This window comes from Calidris pugnax, unplaced genomic scaffold, assembly GCF_001431845.1.
Source record: "Calidris pugnax isolate Ruff unplaced genomic scaffold, ASM143184v1 scaffold247, whole genome shotgun sequence".
Classification (NCBI taxonomy): Eukaryota; Metazoa; Chordata; class Aves; order Charadriiformes; family Scolopacidae; genus Calidris; species Calidris pugnax.
This window is the reverse complement of record NW_015090980.1, coordinates 1,778,822-1,801,702: the sequence shown is the minus strand read 5'-3', so window position 1 is coordinate 1,801,702 and position 22,881 is coordinate 1,778,822. Positions and strand designations below refer to the sequence as shown.

Here is a 22,881-nt window from a genome sequence, read left to right as displayed (position 1 = left end):
GAATATAACAATAAATCAAAATTAATTTGTAGCCAGAGAATCTGAATTGGGGTTGATTCGTTTGTTTATAAACGTAATTTTCTTTTCAAAATGTTCATCTAAATATACATAGGTCTGATGAGAACAATAGCCAAAGTTATATACTGCTCTGGCCTTCATTTAATTTGTCCTTGTCATTTGAGTGTCCAAAACAGCCACTACCACAACCAGACTGGCCAGAGTTCACCAAAGAAGTTCTGCTGAGCTTATAACAAGGCAGACTTGCCTGAATCCATTGCATTTTCAAGGCCAGTAAAGCCTACCTGATGAGGTTTGACTGCATGTGCAAGCTGGGGAGCCAGGAAAATGTCCTCTTCGTTTGGTGGATGATTGATATTGACAATGACTTGCCCCAGAGCATCTGACTGATTTAAGGCATCATTCACATGAGAGCCACTGCTCTCTTCACTGCCATCATCCTCCCCTTCATTGCCAGAATCACTGCTGTCCACAATTTGGAGGGCATCATCTTCTCCTGAACTTAGCTCAATCACTTCTGTAAAATAACCAAAACAGGAAAGAATAAGAGCAAAGGTTAATTTGGTCATAGAATCATAGAGTTTGGTGTTATCGGCAAACTTGCTGAGGGTGCACTCTATCCCACTGTCCATGTCTCCAACAAAGATGTTGAGCAGCACTGGTCCCAGTACGGACCCCTGAGGAACACCACTCGTCACTGGCCACCAATTGGACATTGAGCCATTGACCACAACCCTTTGAGGGTGGCCATCCAGCCAGCTCCTTATCCACCAAGTGGTCCATCCATCGAATCCATTAGTTTCCAATTTTGAGACCAGGATGTCACGCGGGACAGTGTTGAATGCTTTGCACAAGTCCAGGTAGATGACATCTGTTGCTTTGCCCTTGTCCACCAAGTGTGTGGCAGTATCATAAAAGGCAACCAAATTTGTCAGGCACGATTTGCCCTTGGTGAAGCCATGTTGGCTGTCTCAAATCACTTCCTTATTTTCCATGTGCCCTAGCAGAGATCCCAGGAGGATCTGCTCCATTCTCTTGCCAGGCACAGAGGTGAGACTGACTGGCCTATAGTTCCCTGGGTCTTCTTTTTTCCCTTTTTTGAATATTGGGGTTATGTTTCCCCTTTTCCAGTCTGTGGAAACTTCGCCAGACTGCCACAATTTCTCAAATACAATGGAAAGCAGCTTAGCAACTTCATCCGCCAGCTCCCTCAGGACCCGTGGATGGATTCCATCAAGTCCCACCGACTTATGCACCTTCAGGTTCCTTAAGAGGCCTCAAACCTGATCTTCTCGTACTGTAAGAGGTCTCGAACTTGATCTTCTCGTACTGTAGGTAGTTCTTCATTTGCAGAGCCCCTGTTTTTGCCTTCCATGACTTGGGCAGTGTGGTTTGAGCCCTTGCTGGTGAAGACTGAGGCAAAGAAGTTGTTCAGTAGCTCAGCCTTATCCATATCCTGGGTGGCCAGGCCTCCCGTTTCCTTCTGGAGAGTGCCCGCAACTTCCCTGGTCTTGCCTTTGTCCCTGACATATCTATAGAAGTTTTTCTTATTGTCTTTGATGTTCTTGATAAAAAATCGTATCAGGAAAATAAGGTTACCACATTTTGCAATTCCACACTGGCCTAATGACCTGTTCTGAATAAGCAGGCACAACACAGGCACTCATCAGGCCCATCAAATCAGCATATAAAATCATGGGTTTCCCTGAGTTTCCCTGTGTTTCAGGGAGCATTGATTTGGGCTGACCCAAACAGTACAGAGACAGTTTCTGTAAGTGTTTTGTGTTTTCCTCCATATGTTCTCTTAATTCCCAAATGCAGACAAGTATTTTATTTGTTGATACAGTCTCTAAGGACCACCAAAGGAATCAAGCAGAGGTACTCTACCAGAGTGATATAAAGGAGTCAGGTTAGATCCATCTGGGACAAAGGACACAAAACCCACTTTCAGTTGCCGATCTGAATATTTAGATACTCCTTTACATACACGGCAGATGGTACCACGTTCTTCAGCAGAGCACTGAGCAAAATTAAGTGCATTTATAAAGCAGAAATAAACATAAGTTTGGAAGAGTGCCTGACAGGCCAGTTATATATGTCAGTTTAGGACTCAAAGGTCAGAACTGGCCGTGTATTTGGAAACCAACAAACCTACAAAAACCTGAAGTTACTCACTGCTGAAGCATCTGACTAGATGGAAACAGGAGGCTTGTGGCTAAATAAAAAGCATACTGTGAGAAAACCAGGCTGAGGCAGTTGGTCACTTACCATCTTTAATGCTATTTTTTCCTTTAGCATCATCTTCACTGCCGCTGCTGGTACTATCGAGGCAGATCACTTCCTCAGCCAGGACCTGAGGGGGGAGCTGGGTAGCCTCTGCTGTTCTGAAAACGATGTCCTCTACAAACATAAATTACAAACAATAAGTAATTCATAATAATGGGGAAGGAGACAAAATTATTCAGAAACCAGACAGTATTTCCTTCCACTTTTGCTCCAGTAACTTAGCCCTGGAATTTTCCATAACAGACTCTCACTGTCTACAAAACTGCTATGACTCAGCTTCCTGGGTCACAATCTCCTGCTTTCTCAATGTGCCAAAACAATAGCCCATTGCTGATGGCACCCTCTCTATTGCATGCCCTGACCGGGGCGCACTGGCCATGTGACATGCTAAAGCCCCCTTTCTTTTTTTTTTATTTTATTCTGGTCTCAGAAGTAAAAGCTGGTTTTCACCCAGCAGAGAAAATATCAATGGCTGAAGGGATGATAACTGCCCTTTGTCAGCAGGGACACTGTAATAATTGTATCCCACGCATCATAAACAACTTTTGCTGATCAGGACTATGTGTTTGTATGTATTGCCACGTGGGGAGAGAGGCAAGTGTAACCAGGCCAAATAAGCACCACTGCAGTGACTCAGCAAGCAATGATGTTCTTCTGGGGCTGCAACTTACTCTGCAACAGTTAAAGTCCTTTAAATAGCTCTTCTTCCTTCCCCCCCACCCCCCACCACATAAAATGTTTTGAACACTACTTAAGGGAGAATATATATTTTTCTCAAGAGGGAAAGTCAACTCAAGAACTCCTTACCCCCAACACCACTTCCAACTGCACTTCTCTGCCATTTACACCAGTCTGAGGGGCTGTGCTATAAACTAGACCATTGACATGATCCGGATTAGAAGAGAATGCAAGAAGACATTCACCAGAAGACATAACCATTTACACTGCCTGTTACTTCACTGCTTGCTGAAACATGCAAGAAAGGACAAGGTGACATCATGAACATATCTACACCCAGTCTATTGTTCCACTATCTCTAGCACCAGACCCACGCATTACCCAGCCAGTCACAGTACAAATATGATCTGGACCATAGACATGGCACTTCCGTCAAGTCCCTTTGTTTAAGCTTCCATATCATAGAATCTTAGAATTGTCTAGGTTGGAAGTGACTTTTCAGATCATCTAGTCCAACCATCCACCTAACACTGACAAAAAACATCACTAAACCGTATCTCTAAGCACTATGTCAACCCGTCTTTTAAATACCTCCAGGGATGGTGACTCAACCACTTCCCCAGGCAGCCCATTCTAATGCTTAATAACCTTTTCAGTGTAAAAATTTTTCCCCATATCCAACTTAAACCTCTCCTGGCACAACTTGTGGCCATTTCCTCTTGTCCCATCATCTGTTACTTGGGAGAAGAGGCCAACCCTCTCCTTCCGACACCCTTCTTTCTAGTAGACGTAGAGAGTGATAAGGTCTCCCCTCAGCCTCCTTTTCTGCAGGCTGAACAACCCCAGCTCCCTCAGCCTCTCCTCATAAGACATATTCTCCAGACCCCTCACCAGCTTCGTTGCCCTTCTCTGGACCCGCTCCAGCACCTCAATGTCTTTCTTGCAGTGAAGGGCCCAAAACTGGACACAGTACTCCAGGTGGGGCCTCACCAGTGCCGAATACAGGGGGACGATCACTTCCTTAGTCCTGCTGACCACACTGTTCTTGATACAGGCCAAGATGCTGTTGGCCTCCTTGGCCACCTGGGCACACTGCTGGCTCATATTCAGCCAACTATTGACCAGCACCCCCAGGTCCTTTTCCATGGGGCAGCTCCAGCCGCTCTTCCCCAGGACTGCAGAGCTGCATGGGGCTGTTGTGACCCAAGGGCAGGACCTGGCACTTGGCCTTGTTGAACCTTACCCCACTGGCCTTGGCCCATTGATCCAGCCCGTCCAGATCCCTCTGCAAAGCCTTTCTATCCCCAAGCAGGTTAAAACTCTTGCCCAACTCGGGGGGTGCACTCAACCCCCTTGTTTTTACTTTAAACCCATTACCCCTTGTCCAGTCATGGACAAGTATGGCACTACCTTTTTCTTCATTCAGGTTCTATCCTTAAAAATCTTGCTTCAGGTAGCACCTCCCACTGCTTACCAGGAAGAAACTCTAGGGGTACAGTTGGGATAGTGGCTGGATAATCCTTCCGCTGCTGCTCTAACCGTTTCCTTCTCTCCAACTCTTCCTGCTGGGCTGCTTTTGTCACAGCTTCCAGTTGGTCCTCACGCAACAGCTTTCTGAACACAGGAGCAAACAGAGAAACATGATTTGGTTACACTTAAACAATTTCTTCCAAAAAAAACCTGAATGGCTGTACAGCTGGCTCTAAAGCTGATTTACAAGCTCCAGGTAGTCTGTCAGCTACACAGACCAGGAACAGCATCACCAAAAGCTATAGACAAATTCTATAGCTATTTCAAGACCGTGCTTCCCAACTACAGCTGACACTACCATTACTCAAGGAAAAGACAAAAAGTTTGACAGAAGCAAAATAATGAAAGTAGGAAAAATGTGAGTGGGTAAGTATATACTTAACGCTAGGTTATCGTAGACTAGTTCTTCTGTCTAAAAGGATGTTATTTATTGCTATGCAGTTTATAAACAGAAAATATACAAAGTCAAGCAAAGAAGTTATATAGAAAGAAAAGGCATCAACAGCCCCACAAAAAGCTATCGCCCCGATTCTCCTCTGATATAGTATTTTCAGGAACTAGGACCTCTAATAGCTTTAACAATTGTTTTGAAGGATGCTCGCAAAGAACCTTACTTATACAGGTAATTTTCATTACTTCTAAAAGTTGCTTTTCCCCCACTTCAGTTTCTCATGCACAGCCCTGGAAATGAAGGCTCTTTTGCCAGAGGAGAGGTGCAGTACAGGCAGTGGTAAAATCCAGCTCCCTCAAACTAACCTTTAAATCCACCCAACCCCACCCTGCAGGGACACCTCCTCCATTCTAACAAAGTCTCAGTTTCTAAGGCCCACTCAAGGCTCATTCCTTCAGCTTTAAGAAAATCAATCACCACAACTTTAAATATGAACCAGAGACCACCAGCATGTTACATACAGGGCAAAAGAGCCACTTCCTGGCACAGGAGTTCCTGCTCCATGATGACTCCTCTGAGCATTTTAGATCCCCTTGAACAAAATTTCATAGTGAATTACCACCTCAGAACCTGTCCCAGAATACATGTGATGACTTACACAATCAAACAATTCATGCTTTATAAAATTCAGGTGAAATTGATTTCCAACATTTCAGTCACCAGTCAGAGCATCAGCATTCCTGCCAACAAATACCCAGGATAATAGAGGGAAGGACTATATTTTAGGCTGTTTGCAATAGGATCCTCATAAACAGATATCTGAAACTGGATTTTCACTTAACGGTGGTGCTGTTTTTCAATTATGTGTCTTAAAAGCCAGCAGCAAGTACACAATTTTTGCAATATATTCAAAACCAAATATTCGCTCTTCTGAAATACCAAACAAGTCTGCACCCACATGCGGCACTCCAGTCTGAGATCATACTACTCCCACTGGCAAAATCCTAAGGTTTTGGAAAAGAAAAGCCATCTGGTTTGCCAGCAGCGGCAAAATGTAGCTCAGAAGCGAAGTCCAGAGACTCCATTTTTACCCAAAAGGCTACATAGGACCCTAACTCTTTCTGTCCTGCCTGCTGCCCCTTACCTTATGTTCCTCCGCATGTGAGACGGTTTCTGAGCCCTCTTCTTTTTGGTGTCCTCAGAGGCCAGGCTCTTGTGCTGGTTCTGCAAGAGACGCTCTGCCCGCTCACTCTGAGATGAGGTAGTTGAAGTAGAGCGCTGCCATTCTCCATCCTCCGCGTGTTCAACATGGTCCCCGCTGAACACGGCTTCCTGGGGTTGGTCTGAAAAGACAAGGAGGAAACGACATGAGAACAACCGTGCCAGGCTGGCAGCCGGCTTTTCATCAGGGTTTGAGCTGAATGGGAACCAACAATCCCTATTCTCCCTCGTTTGCAAGCATGTCTCTCTGAGGGTCAAACCCAGGGTCCTTTCTGACAGCGCCACTCAAAGAGTGTTAAAAAGTTTTAAGGTGGAGGGTCTGTTCCCAGTGAAAGCTGAGGCTAACACCACCCAACACAGCCCAAAAAGCGTCCTGACAAGAAAATAAGACAGAATTATTTCAGTCCACTCAGAGCACTTGCTGCCCCTAAGGGCCTATTTTCCTACAGGGGCCCAATGAGCTCCAATTAAAACCAGGAACTCAAATCTGTTTTTCTTTGTTTCACAACAGTGGGACAGAAATTTCCGTTTATCTGACACCTGTGTAACCATCTTCCAAGTTAACAGAACACACCACTCAAGAGGTTATTGGGTTCAAACACGGGGTCATGGCTTAGCAGCCAGCCCCGTGGTTTTACCACCAGGCTCCACTCTCATGATTTAAATGGTAACTTCTGGCAAGCTTTTTAAAAACAAAAAGTAAGCAGCAATACTCTTTCCACATTGTAAACCACACGTACTCCTTTTTCACTACATCCCCCTATTTTCAGACCTGTATTCATGTCTGAATTCAGTCTTAAAGCACTATGTGAAATGACACCTTGTTCTATGTGACATTTTGCTCTTCAACAGGCTGTCAGTGACCAAGCTAATGCTTGTAGAGCACAGAAAGGAAATGTTTCTGTTCAAAAGCTTCCCTTGAAGTAAACTGTTTCTGACAAGCCTTGTAATAGCTTCTTTGAAGCCTCTTGTCCCCTTGTGTCAGGCAAAGAGATACCCTGAACCTCATCTCATAATCAGCTTTCTTGCCTATACTGTGTATCTGAGCTAATGACTGAACTGAAATGACACTTAAGACAGAACTTTGAAGGAAAGAAGACATCAGCGCAGAAGAATGTGGCAGATGAAGTAATACAGAACCAACAAGCATCACATTGTAACTCCATGGGATCTGGAGACAAAGAGCATCCCTTCTCAAAAAGCTGGGAGCTTAAATGGGGGATGCTTCAGTACAGCACGTTGCATGTACAGGCACTTCTACAGCTGCCACATTAATATGCCTTTTAAATTAACCTTACCACCAATATCACCTCTTACAATCGAGATCATGAGGACTAGATTCACACCTTGGTCAAAAGAACCAACTCTGCAAGCTTCCTCTCCAGACGCCCCACCAGACCTGCCCCAGTCTGGCTCAGAATCCATTTGGGACTTCAGGGCTCACCCCACCGTGGACCAATACCAGCAGCAGAGCAGCTCAAACGTTTCTGTGAACATCAGTCCCAGCAAGTCCTATACATACTAGAAAAACAGGTATCCATGGCTGATGTGATGAAACAGAGCTCAGGACGCACGCAGGAAAGCAAAACCATAATTGCAAAGGGGTTTGCTGCTACAATCACAGCAGCTCTCCCACCGCAGCCAAGGCCTTGGAGCCCTGTCCTCCCACCATGTCTCCTTAAATTTACCAGCTCAGACATCACATTCACTTGCAGACAGAGAACTGTGCTGGGAATAAACCCAGTTTCCCAGGCTTCCCAGACAAGAGCTCTGCTATTTGAGCTGCAGACACATTTTGGTCACATTACCTGCAATTCTCCCACACTGTTTCCTTCCCCCGACCCCTCTCGACTCCTGGTTATACAACTAGATCAAAAGGCTGGATGAAATAGGGCAAAGGGACGCAGGGAGGCTGCACACGTGGTCACATTCTCCGGGATGAGTCATTAAACCAGTGACTATCCTGGAGACAAACACTGCCATGGTTACACTGCTGCCATCTCACCCTGGGCCCAGGGGACCTTGACAAAGCATCAGAGAGCACAAAGTCATGCTTGTTTGGACGAGGAAGGACTTCTCTCCCCACACCCCAGCAATTACCCACGTCTCCTCCTTCGGCAGTGACTCTGCCACCCTTACCGTGCCAGGAAAGGGTGCCTTCAGGACGAGGGTGATGCTAACAAAACCCAAAGGCTCAGCAGCCCAAAGGTGAGGCCACTGTGCATCTCCTCGGTATGTTTTCATATTTGTTGTACAATTCCTATGTATACTCAATTCCATCTCTGCATTTTACTTTTCTTTCCTCTTAATCAAGCTCCGGTGAAACATACACACAGCTGGGTCAGGCAGGTTGTTTTTAAAAGATAAATGTCATCTGAGTAGAAGCCTGAAGCCTAAAATCTAGTGACAAATTTGGCCCTGCACTCAGTACAGGCCCTCATCCACCACAGCCATGTCTGCTTAGGCTGGTGTTTGTCCTGCCAACACAAGTTCTGAGGTGAGGAACACAATCTGTGCCTCAGCCCACACTCCTGACACATACGCATCTAGATGCTGAGATCTCCTCTACACCAGCGACGTTACCAAACATCACACTGATTCAGCTCCAGTGGAATTCAGAGGAATCCAGAGATTCCCGAGCCTGGTCCCATCCTTGCCACTACACTGAATAAAGCTGCTTTTCACAAAGCTTAACTAACACAATGATAAAATCACCTGTCACTTCCATCTAACCACGCGACAGCTCCCGTCACACCTGTGACACGAGCCGGCAGTTACTCGCAGGGATTGTTTTGTTGTTGTTTTGTATTAAAACTCCTGATTGTTTAGTACACAGCCTGAATCTTACCGCATACGAAAGGCGAGACTCCCCGCTGCAGCCATGTGGCTGCACTCCAGTGTGGCGAGCTCCATGCTGAGCAACTGGGACCCACACTGGGACAGAAACGCATTAAGAAACAATAACTAGACACACAGAAACCTATTTGGTACAAGAACAGGTTTGGTCTTTGAGTTGGAGGGAGTGTGGGAACAGCCTCGCTGAACAGGTCCCATCAGGTAATCAATGGAATAATTCCTGCCCCGATTCTGCCAAGCCTACATCTACAACAGAAATGCAATTATGGTTTTGTAACCGGAGCTCAGCACGCTGCTCTGACATGGCTATACAAGTAGCTTTTTACACAACACAAAAACTCACCAGCCATGTTTGCATGTTGACAATTGCCTGATCGGGCTCACGCTGTCAGCGCACTCTAGGAAGACCTGGGCAGTTATCCACCTTGCCTCAATGAGAAAAGCATTGCCACCAGCCCATGGGTGACAGCCTGGCAGCCTTGCACGGGGAGATCAGCCACTTACACCCGAGCACAGCTGGGTGAAAGGGCAGGCCCAGGTCCACATGGGTCAGTCGTGGTCACCAACAAGGATGTAAACCCCTCCCTCCCATACTTACACACCGTGGGTGTTGAGAAGCAGCCAGAACACCAACTGCTGGGTTCACACCAGCTCTGTTGCATGTTTTGCACTGTGCTCACCAGAATAGGCACCAGATCTAGAAAGAGGGTCTCCTGAGGGTAGTGGTGATAGCATCATTGAGCTCTTCAAGCAGCTGCTCCTTCATGTGGGTTACAGCTCTCCACCTGAGAAGTCCCCAAGCAGTTCCCACTGGTCCTCAGTGATGGACACCTGCACACACCCATCTCCTGCAAGGTACCCTGAACGCCAGGAGGGACACAACTACCTTTTCTCATGCACTTCATGGAGATTTAAAGTGTGCCTGCACTATCAAAACCATTGCAGCACAGCTCTGGTTCATGCTGTAGACCAGGGGTTGCCAGTTTTCTCTGCTCACTCAGCAGCAGCAACCACCACCCCCAGCTGTACCTACGAGCAGGAGGAGGTGTTTGGCTTCTCGACCGACACTTGAGTATTATGATTTAGAAGTCTCTGCAAGGAAAAGAGTCGTGACTGCTCTGTGTAACTCTGCTTCAGATGCTCCCTGCGGTGTGACTGCCAGAGCTGCCCCTAAATACCACACACAGGTGTGACTCATGATGCATAACACAGCAAAAGATCTGTCCCACAGTGGGGCACTTCCTATTGCACCCAAGCTTATAAAACTCACCTCCTCAGGTCCTCCTGCAAAACACTCCCAAACTTTCCATAAAACAGCACGGGATGCAGCCTGGGGAATATTGCCCAGCATCTTGGGTTCAGCAGTGAATTGCTCTCTAACGTGTAGAGCCTGTTCTGCCCAGGGGCTTGGGTCTCTGTGAAGTGTCATGAAGCAGCAGGTACATTCTTTGAGACATGAGATTTCTGTAACTAACGCAGTCTTCTCCTGACACTGAGGTGTGCGAGAAGCAGTGTTATAACTACATCCTGTCTCCATGCTCCAAGGCAAACCTCAATAAATCCAAGTGTCTGTGCAAACACAAGCAAACATCCACAGCTCTAGCAACGCTCCAACACTCCTAGGAGTATAGAAGCTGCCATTCAGAGTAAGACCTGAGGGTCTCTGACCTGCACAAGAAGGTGCAAGAGACCTCTCAGTAGACAGAATACTGTGTAAAATGATTACTTGCTTGCCTCCTCAGTTCTTAGCTGGCTAATGTGGCCAGCTAGAGGTTCACCCTCCTCCTAGGAAGCCAATTTCTCTCTGCCAGGATAATTCAAACGCCTCCAGGGAAGGCATACCACTGAAAACCAGACACTTGTTTATTTCTAAAATCATTTCACTACGGAAACTCAGGATGCTGAATAGCATTATTTTGCTGAGTCTTTGGGCATTATTTCCTACCCTAGAGACAGGGGCGTGCACGCACGGTGAGGAAGGTAGTAGCTACATGCAGAGCAGTGAAGAGTTAATTCTTGCTTTGGGAGCTCTCTTTTGTCCTGCACAAAGAGCAAGGAGCAGTTTCATATTATTGCAGGCGTTCTGGGAACTTCCATGCAGTTTGTGGGCAACAGCTTGTCGGAGACTAGCTAGTACTAGCTAGTCCTACTACAGCCGGTACTGAGCTGTCAAAGCAAGAATGGGAGGAGCACTGAGGGACGGCACAAGAAAGACTTAATTGCACAGCTCCAGCTGCGGCACTCGCAGCCGCTGACACACTGAACTACAACTGTGCCAAGGGCTAGAGAAGTGACAGGCTGGCAGATGTTCTCTCTGGGGTTGTGTGATGTTTCCCCAGCGCGCTGGGCACTGGAGAGGTGTGTAGGTGATGCCAGAGTTCAACTTGTACCGGGCACCTGAGGAACAGCAGTTCTCTACCCTGCAGCACAGCAATGATCTCAGCGGCTGACAACAGCCAGAGCGCTCTGCCTCATCCTGTGTTCAGCCGAAGCGCAAAAGAAATCAAATCTTTTTGGAGTATTCTTTCTCTGAATGCAACTGGTGCAGCTGTTGCACGGAGGCCATGCAGGGAGGGAGGAGAGGTGTCTGCACAGAGCACGCTCTCGCAGAGGCAGCTTTATGAAAACCCTCGAGTGCCCCAAGGCTGGAGGCAGGAAATTCCTTGTGAGACCCCTCAAGGACAGCGGAGGGGAAAGCAAGAGGGCAGCTCAGGCTCCCTTCCTCCAGGTCCCACCTACTGCAACACCCAGGAGAGCCACAAAGCCCCTTCCCGGGGCTTGACACCCATCAATACCAGGAAAGGGGGGGGCGTAGGGGGATGCAGCCCCTCGGAGGACTCAAGGCTGTGGCTGCTCCCTGCAGCCGCTATCAGGGCGGCTAATTAGCAGCGAGACTTTGTTCTCCTCGGGAAAAAAAATAATCGGGCTCAGTCTTGGGAGGCAGGACGCCCCTCCCAGCCACAACTGCTTAACAAAGCCCTAATTATGTAAGGATTATATAAACCGGCACACCTACCCCCCCGCGCCGCAGGGCCCGCTCCCCGGCCGCCCCTCGGCCCTCGCCAGCCCCCAATGGCCACCCACTCGCTGACAACCCCGAGCTGGGATCAGCCTTTTGTCTACACCGGGGGGTTCTGGCATGCACGGGGGGTGCTTCTGAGATCATCCAGCTGCCCCTCGTGGATGTCCTCTCCTCGGCAGGAGATGCCGGGAGGCCCACCATGCTGTGTGCCTGGGGCAAGCAGGACCCACAGCTCCCAGCCCCTCTCTGCTGTGATGGTTGGGGTCCTGCTGAGTCACAGCCACGGCACCGAGAGACACACCGGCATCTTCTGGCTGAGCCTGCCCGGCCCCAGAGCTTGCCTGCTCCCAGGGGAAGCTTCCCTCGCCTGTCAAACGGCACGTACGTCGGCTCTAACGTCTTCAATTCTGATTTATCCAGGAGTTAACCACCTCAGGTCCGCCGCTCGTACTTGTCACCGGAACCCGACGCCGAGACTGCCGTATCGGTGTAACAAACAGCGCTGCTTGCAGTCTGAGTTAACACATTTCTCCTTTCTAAAGTGACCCATCGCCCTGCATTCGAGACACCGATGTGCAACCTGCAGGCTGCTGGCGAGAGATGGCAGGCTGCCTCCATCCCCAGCCCAGGGCCAGAGGGGAGAGACATGAAACGAGCTCTGAAGAAAACACACCACCAGCACAGGCTCCGCGTGCGAGCCACAGCACGGGGAGGGAGCCCGACCAGCAACACACAAAAGCCAAACCCATCTCCAGACTCCTTCTTGGGCAGGAAGTAAGCCCCAATCAACGGAAAACCTTAAAAGACAAATTATAAGGCAGCACTGCCCTTCTTTTTTCCTTCAGAGGTCTTTCAGAGTATCAGTTACCGATGAGGTTATGCTGCAGGATAAAGCCCCTCTCCTGGCCTGAAGGGATCCTTCAGGAGCAAAAGTGAAGGGCAGGAGCAAGGAAGGTACCACCCAACAACCAAAGGGAAAGCAAGCAGCCAAGAAGTGCCGGGAGGCAAACTGGAACATCAAACAGCCAACTTCGGTGACAGACAATATATCTTCTAGCCCTGGGATTATGCAAGCAGAACCAGGCCCCAAATACCCAAGAGCTCTTGTTCTGGCCGTGCCTCAACGCTGTGGACGCCGAGAGCCGGGTTACATAAACACAAAAGAGCACTTATACAACCCCTGTATGGCATGGGCTGGCAGCCACCGGCCACCCTGTCACCAGTAGCTGCTCGGGCAGCCCTGTGTCTGGGCAGCCCAGCCCCTCCGAGACCCCAAAATACAGCCCAGGTGGGGTGCCCCTTGGGTTGCTCCTCCTCTCACAGGCACCACGGAGGAGAAGTTGATGGTTACGCCGGAGCACCGGGCAATCTCGTGTCCCTTTCCAGCTCTGACACACTCAAAGGAGCGTTGTGAAATTTCAAATCAAATATTTCCATAGTGCTTCGAGGTGGCAAGAACTGGAGAAAGACAGAACGCTGCTACCTGCCATCCCTCTTGTAGATATACAATCAAAATTACTGTTCCCAAGAAAGGTCCTCAAAGCTGAAATGTAAACTGCCCTCCTCCTCACAAGTCCCCCCCCCCCTCACCCCCGGCCTCGCGCTGACACTGCGGGCAGGAGCCAAGGCAGGGAAACAAAGCCAGGAAACGCGCCCGTGAAGGTGGCGAGAGCAGCAGGGATGGGTTACATTTGTCCTTTAGCCGGGGGTGCGCGAGAGCAACCGAGTTACATAAAATCACTGCACCGGAGTCAGGAAGCGTTTCAGGCTCGAGTGCCGGGAAGTTTTCAACAAGCTGCAGGCAGGAGGGAACCGAAACCTCCCCTTTCTGGTTAGCCCAGTTAACTAGTAACCCAGAATATAGTTTTGCCAGCCGGATTACAAAAATTACCATAGGGATCTAAACCACAAGTAACCAGATTTAACCATCAGACCTTATTCATTTTCACAATAGTTCAAAACTTTTTTTTTTTTTTAAAATCTGCTCTATTCTGTTAAGGTGGATAAATATTGATTTAGATAGCAAAGATAAATTTCCCCTCCCAGCTTCAGAAGAGAGAGGCACACGGAGGGGCTTGACGTGTCCCCAGCACAGTGAATCCTGCTCGGGTGACTCTTCTCGGGATAAATGAGGGACGGAGAAAGGAGGACGAGCCGGGGAGCTCTGCATTATGCAATGATTACATAAGCACCAGTTTACACTAGGTAGCTGGGAGTTGTGGTATTAGCTTTATACCAGGATACCCTCCCAGCAATGAGAAACAACAAAGAAGGGATTATTGCTGCCACACGCTTCCAAGGCCACCAAAATGGCAAACAAACAACAAGCACAAACCGAACTTTAATCTCTGCCTCCAGCCCTCACCAGAGCTTGGTTCAAGACCTGTTAACTGGGAGGGGGGAGAAGACAGCTGACACCCACTCCTCATTTAAAAGAGCAGCATGGGCAGTAATCCCAGCGTAAAGCACCTGAGTGCTCCTTTGTTGTTGCTCATGATGGCAATGGCACAAGAGAGGAGAGATTTCAAAATGATAATACCTGGCATTTGCACTCTAGTTCAGTGTCAAAGGAGTTCACGAGCATGACACGGTCCTCGCAATAACCTGTGAAACACCCTCCTGTCCATCTTGCAGAGGAGGAAACCAAGGCAAAGAAATCAGGTAGGCATCAGTGCTGAGCAGCTCTCCCAAGCTATTGGCTCCCTGTCCTACGCTCCAATCAACAGGCTCTCTTTCCTCTCCTTAAATATAATTTCCTACTTGGAGAAACAAAACGTAGTTGTGGATTTTTTTAGAACTGTAACAAAGCACAGAACTTTAGCTGCATTCCCTTCTTCTGCTTCAGCCTCTAAAGTAATTTCAGAGGAATTTTCAAGGACTCTATTTAATGAGGGAGGCATCACTTGGGAGAAAAATGCAAATTGTTGAGTTTGAGCCTGTGTGCCACCGCATTCCACTGGCACTTCTCCCATCAAGTGCAGCCAGAAAAGTGACCGAGAGCACTGGAGAAAGCTAGTAAGACGAGGATGAAACACCATCACTCAAAGAACAATCTGTTTCTACTTTTCCTTTTCAAAACACTGCTTTGTGTGCTACTAAAGGAGTTTGACAAAGGGCTGCAAAGTTGTTCATGGCAGTCAGACTTGCACAAATTGAAGCCACAATGTCACAAAGACCCCCCCATCCAAAATACATTAACACCCCAAAAGCTGAGCACATTACAGCCTGGAAAAAGCCCCAAGCACTGGTTCTTTCATAAGGTTGCTAAAATTACAACTACCCCCATGGTCAAAACAAACCTCGATTTACTAGCTGGTAGGTGCTACCATAAAAATAATTAAAATCCTCTCTAGCTTTCTAGAAACATTAATAAATACTAAACAGATAGCACAGCACTGCATATACAAGCGCTTTCTACTCTGAAGTTTTCAGGCCCCTGAAGTAAGAAAAGCCAAATAAACCCAAACTGCCCAGTGGTTGAAGCACAAAGGCAGGGAAGAACATAGTGTGTCAGTTCTGCCCCAGACTCGCTCTGTGACCTTGTGCAGTTTTATCATCTTCTCTGGGGACCAGAAGGAGGCAATGGAGAAGTGGGACAGAGACCTTCCTGGATCCACCAGCACAACCACATTAGATGAGTTACAAATGCTTCCTCAAACAGAGATAATTTTCCCATTGGCAGAGGAGACTGTGATAAACCTTGCCCCAGACCTTATAACTTGACGAGCAATGCTGTACAAGGAGGAGTTCGTTTGCGTTCTTGATGTCTTACATTTCTACAAATGACCCCAAAATACCTTTCCAGCCAAATTTTTTGGAAGGCCTCTAGCCTTGCATTCTTCCTCCATCCATGACCTACACTCCCATTTCCAAAAGCATCTTCCCCTCCCCGTCTTCTCTTTTTATACCTATTATCTAGACTGAGTTACATAAGCCACTTGTATCACCCAGATTCCTCATTTATCCAAACTCATTTTGTATCATAATTCCTTTCTCTTCTCAGTTCACACTCTCCCAGAATTAGCTTCTTTGTCCTGCCAACACAACCAGAGATACAAGAAAGCAAGAAAAGATGGATTTGGGTGGGTTTTTTCTTCTAGAATCCACCCCTCCCACTAACGGACAGCAAATGCTGCACGGCTTACTTCTATAAAAACTCCTCATGAAGACCACACAGCACTGGACTCCTCTAATAAAGCAGGAAGCCAGAGATGAAGCTCCTGGGGACCATTTTTGACCAGCCTATTAAGTTCGCAACATGAACTTTGGAGGTATTTGCCACGTGAACAAGGTGGAAGAAGCTCTGTGTGCCCAAGCACCAGATGGCAAAGTAACAAGTTAAATTACAAATTCAGAAAGTTCTTCAAATCTGAACAAAGTTTTTTGTCCAACACACAGCATCCTTCCACCAGCAAGCAAATTAAGTTGCAGCAATCCCCAAACTGTAAACTCATGTTAGGGTTTCACCAGTATCTTCCATTTGGGAGGAGGGGAAGAGTCAAGTAGCTCTTAGTTTATTAGGCACTAATTAAGGAATCTGGAGCAAGCACCATCAGCTCTGCCTGGTGCCCAGCCTGCTGCCCGGTCAGCAAGTCACCAAATATTTCACTGACAAAAGAAGCTTTCAAAACTCTTATCAAGGAGGATGTTGGGGAAAAGTATACACAAAAAGCTGAAGGGGGAGAGGACACTGGATATACAATCATACTGATATTAACAACTGCCTCCTCTCTTGCTAAAAATTACTTTTGCAGCATTACAATATGACAGCAGCAGAAACAATAACAGCCAGACCCAGAATGTCACATCACTGAAGCCTTCAGAACTAAAAGCACAAAGAAAAAGCTTCCTTCTCATATCCCCTCCATCAAATCAACAAGCACTGCAAGATTCTGAAAATTCAACTATTTCCATCCCTGCTCGGTAGGTAGCAAATTAAAACCTGAGTCCCACTGAGGAGCCTCTGTTCCTGATGCACTTTGCCAGCCACTGAGTGGGGTGCCCCAGCACAGGGGTGGGAGAATTAATGGTTTGTAACAGGAAAGCAAGAGGGAAAAGAAAACTGGGGATGGGGGGGAAACCAACCCACAAAAAACCAACCTGTGTCCTACCTGGAAACTGCTGAGACTCATCCAAGAGTAACATGCTGCTCAGTGCACAGAGGCCAGACCTCTGCCCCAGCACTTGTTCAATGTGGCCGCAGGCTCTCAGCCCTTCTGCTATTCTCGTCTCGGGGTCTTCAGGACAAAAGTTTCCAGTCACTCCCGACAACTCCTTATCTCTGCCCGCAGCCCAGCGAGCACTAAATCCGCTCTCACTGGCTGTTCAGCTCGCGAGCGGGAAATGCCTCCTGATAAAACAGTCCAGGGTACGGGCAGGGAAACCTGCCCTTAAGGTTTCTGAAAATAACTTTGGTAAATAGCTCCTAGTGCTTTGAATCCACCCAGCCGGTGTGACGGGAATCAGTACGCATATATCCTCCCTGCGCCCAGCCGAGACGGACCGGGGTCACTCTTATGTAACGAGTTAAATATGCCTCGTGTTCAGCCTAAATAAAAATTGTCACTATCTCCTCCCCTGCTCGGAGAGTCACACAACACAGCCCTGCCGGAGGTAGCTGCCGCTCCAACGGGGGACCGATGCCTGGAGCCGCGCTGCCGGGCCGGTTTGGCTTCGGTACGTGTTCCCGATCAGCGGGAGAAACCTCGGGTACAGCTGGGAAAAGAGAGTTTTAAAAGAGAGAAGAAGAGCAGGGAGGGTGAGTGGGTGTGTATGGGGGAGGTCTCTCTCTCTCTCTCCAGCGGCGGAACTGCACGCCGTTCGGATCGGATCCCATTCAGGCAGCCCGTGATCCAGTTCAACTAGTGGCAGAGACCAAGATTGAGAATAAAATAAAAATCCTTACATAACCATTCCGGCTCCGGCGGGGCCCCGCGCAAGGGGAATCCCAACAGACAACAGGGCCAGCGGAGCAGGGGACGCGCGGGACCGGAACCCCGCTCCCAAGTTTCACAGCACAAAAGGAAAAGAGGGAGGGGAACGAGTTGCAAAAAGAAGTACAGCCTTTCGGGCTTTGAAAACAGTCTTAGCATCTGTGATTTTTTATGAACTATTTGCGTGATGCCTGCTAACTTCCAAGAAACCCAGACAAACAAGGCTGAAACCTGAGCAATTCCTTGGGAGCTGGTAACCTGTTTGCACAGTAACAGGAGAAAAAGAGCATCCCGTAGTTTGCTTTGTTAAGCCAGCAGCTTGTACAGCACCGCGCGTCTGCAGAAGGCTCTCAGGGCAGCAAATACACCACAAATGAGATTTTCCAGTTTTTAGGAAACAACCTTTCAGAACTTGTGGAGTGCAAGCTTCTTCTAAGCAAACCTTCCTCCCCATCATCCATCTGCACCAGCAGGACAGGTACAGGAAAGAATAAGTACAGGAGAGAATAAGCACTTTAAACCCCTAAAGGCTAACCATCACACCCGGCCTCCTTCAGTGCTACAGGGACTTTTTCCATGCCTGGTTCCCTTCCCAGGCATAGCCAATGCCAGTAACAAACAGCAAACCTGGGCTGATAGACACGTAATGAAATCAGCTCGCTCCCAGCCAGCATTTCTCCACGTAATGAAATCTGCTCTTTGCTTGAAACAAGTGGCAAGTGAGAGTCGGGAAAAACCAGGAGGGGCACGAGCAGCCCGAAGCAGGCTGTGTCTGAAGAGCTCTGGCACACATCTGCAGGGCACAACTCGTAGCAGCAAAGGTTGATCTAGAGATCTTCAAACCCAGCCAGGGCAGAGCCCTGTTACCCTGTGAGTGACTCCAGACATTTTTATTAGACCTTTCATTCCAGAGGGTGGCAGAGCGCAGTGAATGCTACCATCAAAACACCCTCGTTGCTGCAGGGTACTTCACAGCTTTCAAACAAGCCCAAGGTGCTATTTTCATAATTAGAGCCATATAAATTTTACCAAAGAAAAGATGAACTCTATTAAAATTAAGAGGCTTGCTAACAAGACAGCCTTTCACCTATGACACAGATTCATAGCCCGGCTGGTACATAAAAACATCCAGTATTTATCAAGGGGGAAAAGAGGGACAAATATATTAAGAAAAGTTCGTAGCTGAAGATCTTGAAGCAGGCCTTATAAGGACTTTGTAGGGTTGGAATAAATAACCAAACATGACCTCAGCATCTGACCTAACAGATTTATTAAACTGGGAAGCAAGATTCAAAGACAAGTATTTGTGTAAATACAACTGGGTGCTTTCCAAGGCATGCTTATTACAGCAGTCAAGCATGAGGGAAATGGAAGTTCAATACATGAGGGGGAACAGGCGACCTACACCTGTCCTTCTGCACGGAGTAATAACCAGGGAATTTCCTTCTTCACCTTCATGTGCAAAATGGAAAGGAATCTTTCCAGCTTTTTCTACTCACAAGAGCCTATTGGTGAGGCCATCACTGTTAACCATGATAAATTTGTATTCACACAGCCAAGAATGAGATCTGCCAGAAACAGTCAGTTTATAAAATGATCTCCTCATGGAAGGTAATCTTGTTATAGATAAGCCCATTTACTGAATAGCTTTCCTGTGAGGCCAGCCTTGCCGGTAAGGAAAAATGTTCTCCCTCCCCTGCAGGGTCTGAAATCTTACTTAGCTGTCACTCCTCACCGGCCTCACGCTCAAGCCACAGGCTCTTTGCAATTGTACGACTGTGCTCTACATCAGAAGCAGCTTCTCAAGAAACTGCTGTCACTTGAGAGGTTCCCTTGCAAACAACACAGGAGATTCCCCTGTTAAAAAAAAAAATCACTATAAGATTTGTATTTTCATAGAGTATCAGGATAAGGGCCCTTCAGAGCATGTCTTTTCAGCAGCAATGTCAGCATCCCTGAGCACTGCAAATTCCTAAGGGTTAAAACTCAGACCCAAATCTGCCTACAAATGAAAGAAGCTTGTTAGTAAAGTTTTTTGGGACACTGGCTCCTCTGTCCAGCAGAGAACATTGGAGACTTGGGGGGGAAATCAACCTAAGCTCAGTTCAACTAAGAAGTTTCAACAAAATATCCGGATACATTTCACAAGTGATCTCCTTCCCCATCCCTTCAAGCTGGAGTAGCTCCTTCCCATCCCCGGGCCTGTTCTCCACCTTGAGCCTGGTTATCACAGCCCACTGCTCCCCTTGCTGAGCTCTGCAGGCCACGCAGCTCCACGACTGCTCAATGTTGACCTGATCCAAGCCCACCAAGTGCAGTGCTGGTGGGAAGCGCTGGATCCATAATGTGCCACCACTCTCTTGGCCTCTGCAAGCTGGGTTGGTTCCCTTCTCTCCAGTGATAGCCCCGTGTGCTGTTCACCCTCATGGCCACCTTGGAGAACAGAAAAGATCTTCCGTGCCTGGCCTCCACTGCTCCACGCTGGCTGCACGGTCCTATCCTCATCCCACAGCTTTCTGTGCATCCACCAGCTGCCTCTGCACAGCCCACCGACCACCAACAAGCAGAGAAGCTGCCTACAAACCTGAATTGTTTTCAAGTTATCCAACACAAACGAGGCTTGAGAGCCAAATTTCACTCTTGATTATCAACTGCCAGGAGCACACACAAATATTGTGAAGGCTACTTTCCCTGTCCTGTTTTCCGTGTTGTTTTAGCAACATGGAAAACACACACTGGTATCAGGTTTGTGTTGGTTATGGGTTTGTGTTAGTTATGGTATAGGTGGTGTTTATCAACCTGAAACAGTTCAGGCAGAATCAAACTCCACAACACTATTTGTTGGCAACCAAGTATTGCTCGGCTTTGAGAACCATTTGCTTTTTAAACAAACACTGTAATAAAAACTCCTTTTGAGTAAGATCTAAACCAAGCACGGAAAATCAGAAGAGTCTTCCTATTGATTTCAGTGAGTTTTGGACTGAACTGTAAGGTATAAAACTTGGTCGATCTGGTTTTTCCTCCTTTTATTTGTGTTCATATAAATCTTGGTTTATTTTCTTTCCCACGCTCATCTAAATCATAACTGGGTGGGAGGCTGTACGCAATGTAACAAAAATCTAATCACACAAAATACAGGTAGTGATGAAACACTCTGCCTTCTGCAAATGCTTTTCAGACGATCACTGTGGCAAAACACGTACTGCTTCAGACTTCCGTCCCAGGCTTTCAGAGGTTCTTTAAATGTCTTGAAGAAAACAAGCAGTTATTAGAGAAGATGTAATGTTTTTAAGTCGAAGGATTCAGATCATAGATATTTATCATCATCTTACTCAAAGCTAAATTCATTGAGTTACAATCCCAGCTACATTCGAGAAACCAATTCTCGTCTCGTCCTGTAACTTGCTGCATTTCTGCTGCCGAAGCTGACACAATGAGCACCACAGAAGAGTGATTTTGTCCAACTTTAATCTCATTCCCATTTTCAACTAAGTGCAAATGTGACATAAATCACAAGCTAAGAGTACACAAAAGTGTAATTTTAAAATTGCTTCTAACAATTCAAGTATTTAAATATTTTACATAGATGAACATTACCCACAGGTGTTTTAATTGCAAAATTTGTTTTGACAGAGATTTAAACTAGAAGTTTCTGTTTACCCAGCCCCAAAAGATTTTATCTTGTAGCTTTCTCCTGTCTCATTCCTATTTGCACATTTACAAGTGAAAATAATGTCTTCTGACTCCTACTTAGAATTTTTGAGACTGAGTCAGTGAACTGCATGTTGAAGAAAATGTGAACAAGACATTTTCAACATCTGTAGTACAAACTACTATTATTTAAATTAAAAATGGATATTGCATCAATGGATATTGCGTTGATCCAAATGATGAGCCAAACACTTCTGAAAGTTCAGTGTTGCAGTTTTCTCTGAAGCCTAAGCAGGAAATTAAAATGACAAATAAAGAGATTAACCATTGCCTGATATTTTGTTTTAAAATCTGAAGAATACTTCTACTTTAATTAAAACAGTTCCCTCTCCTTCCAAACTTGCTGCTGCTCCCTGGCTAATAATATTATACTTCTACAACATATAGCTACATGCACATTTTATTTAACCAGTTGTTAAACACAGCACAACACCAGATAAATAAAGGAAAAATGAAAATAAGGACCCCTTGTGTAGTTTAAACTAAAAAGTGAAGTGTTTTTCCCAGTATATTTGAAAATAAAAGAGGCGCTGTCTAAAATGTAAAGAGGAGGATTTTGACTTTGGCTTTATCACACTCATGAGGTAACCCTGCCAAAGTCACTTTGCCACTCCTTACCTGTGTTCAAGAGGGAAAATACCACATTACAAATTTGCTAATTAGTTTCCTTGTGATTTCGTCATGGTTTCAGAAGTTGCAGATGATGGAGTGTGGTATCTAACAGCACTACGTAGGTGTGGTACAAGGCTGACTATTGAAAACAGACATGGGGGAAAAAGTACAAAATGTGACAAAGAACTGAGTGCGATTGTCCTTCATTAGAGATTCCCTGGCTGCTTTGTGAAAAGCGAAAAGCAAGGTTTTGGCCAATAAAGCACAACCCCCATATCCTGCAAAGCCTATCAGAAAAGCAGGAAGAAACAAAATACTTCTCCTCTCCATGGAAGACTTGGAGCAATTCTTTGTTCAGTTAATAACCGCTTGCTCGCTGACCCGGCTCCCTGTGCATTTGTGCTACTCTCACCTTTGTGGCAGCTTTAAGAAAAGAGAGCATGTAGCTACAGGTAAAAAAAAAAGAAAAAAAAAAACATGTTTGAAAAAATCCATATGCATATATATAGAAAATGCAGAGCCATGGACGTGGGCTGTTCTTAACCGCATAGAAGGATTTCTATTTTGTATTCCATCATACGCAATAGATCAAAGGGAAGGAGGAAGAAAAGGGGGGGGGGGGG

The 22,881-nt window shown here is 46.8% G+C and overlaps 1 protein-coding gene across 3 annotated transcripts in view; it reads right to left on the bottom strand.

The window, feature by feature from the left end:
• RAD54L2 (RAD54-like 2 (S. cerevisiae)) overlaps positions 1-22,881 on the bottom strand; it is a 49,097-nt gene that overhangs the window by 17,650 nt on the left and 8,566 nt on the right. For 2 of the 3 annotated variants that reach the window (XM_014953543.1, XM_014953541.1), the window contains exons 2-5: positions 6,048-6,246; positions 4,457-4,596; positions 2,287-2,418; positions 303-535 (exon numbers count right to left, since the gene is read on the bottom strand). In XM_014953543.1, the coding sequence (XP_014809029.1) occupies positions 303-535; positions 2,287-2,418; positions 4,457-4,596; positions 6,048-6,246 (704 nt within the window). Of the gene's footprint in view, positions 1-302; positions 536-2,286; positions 2,419-4,456; positions 4,597-6,047; positions 6,247-17,113; positions 17,320-22,881 lie in introns of those variants that run through there. The other variant, XM_014953542.1, reaches the window with a different exon arrangement.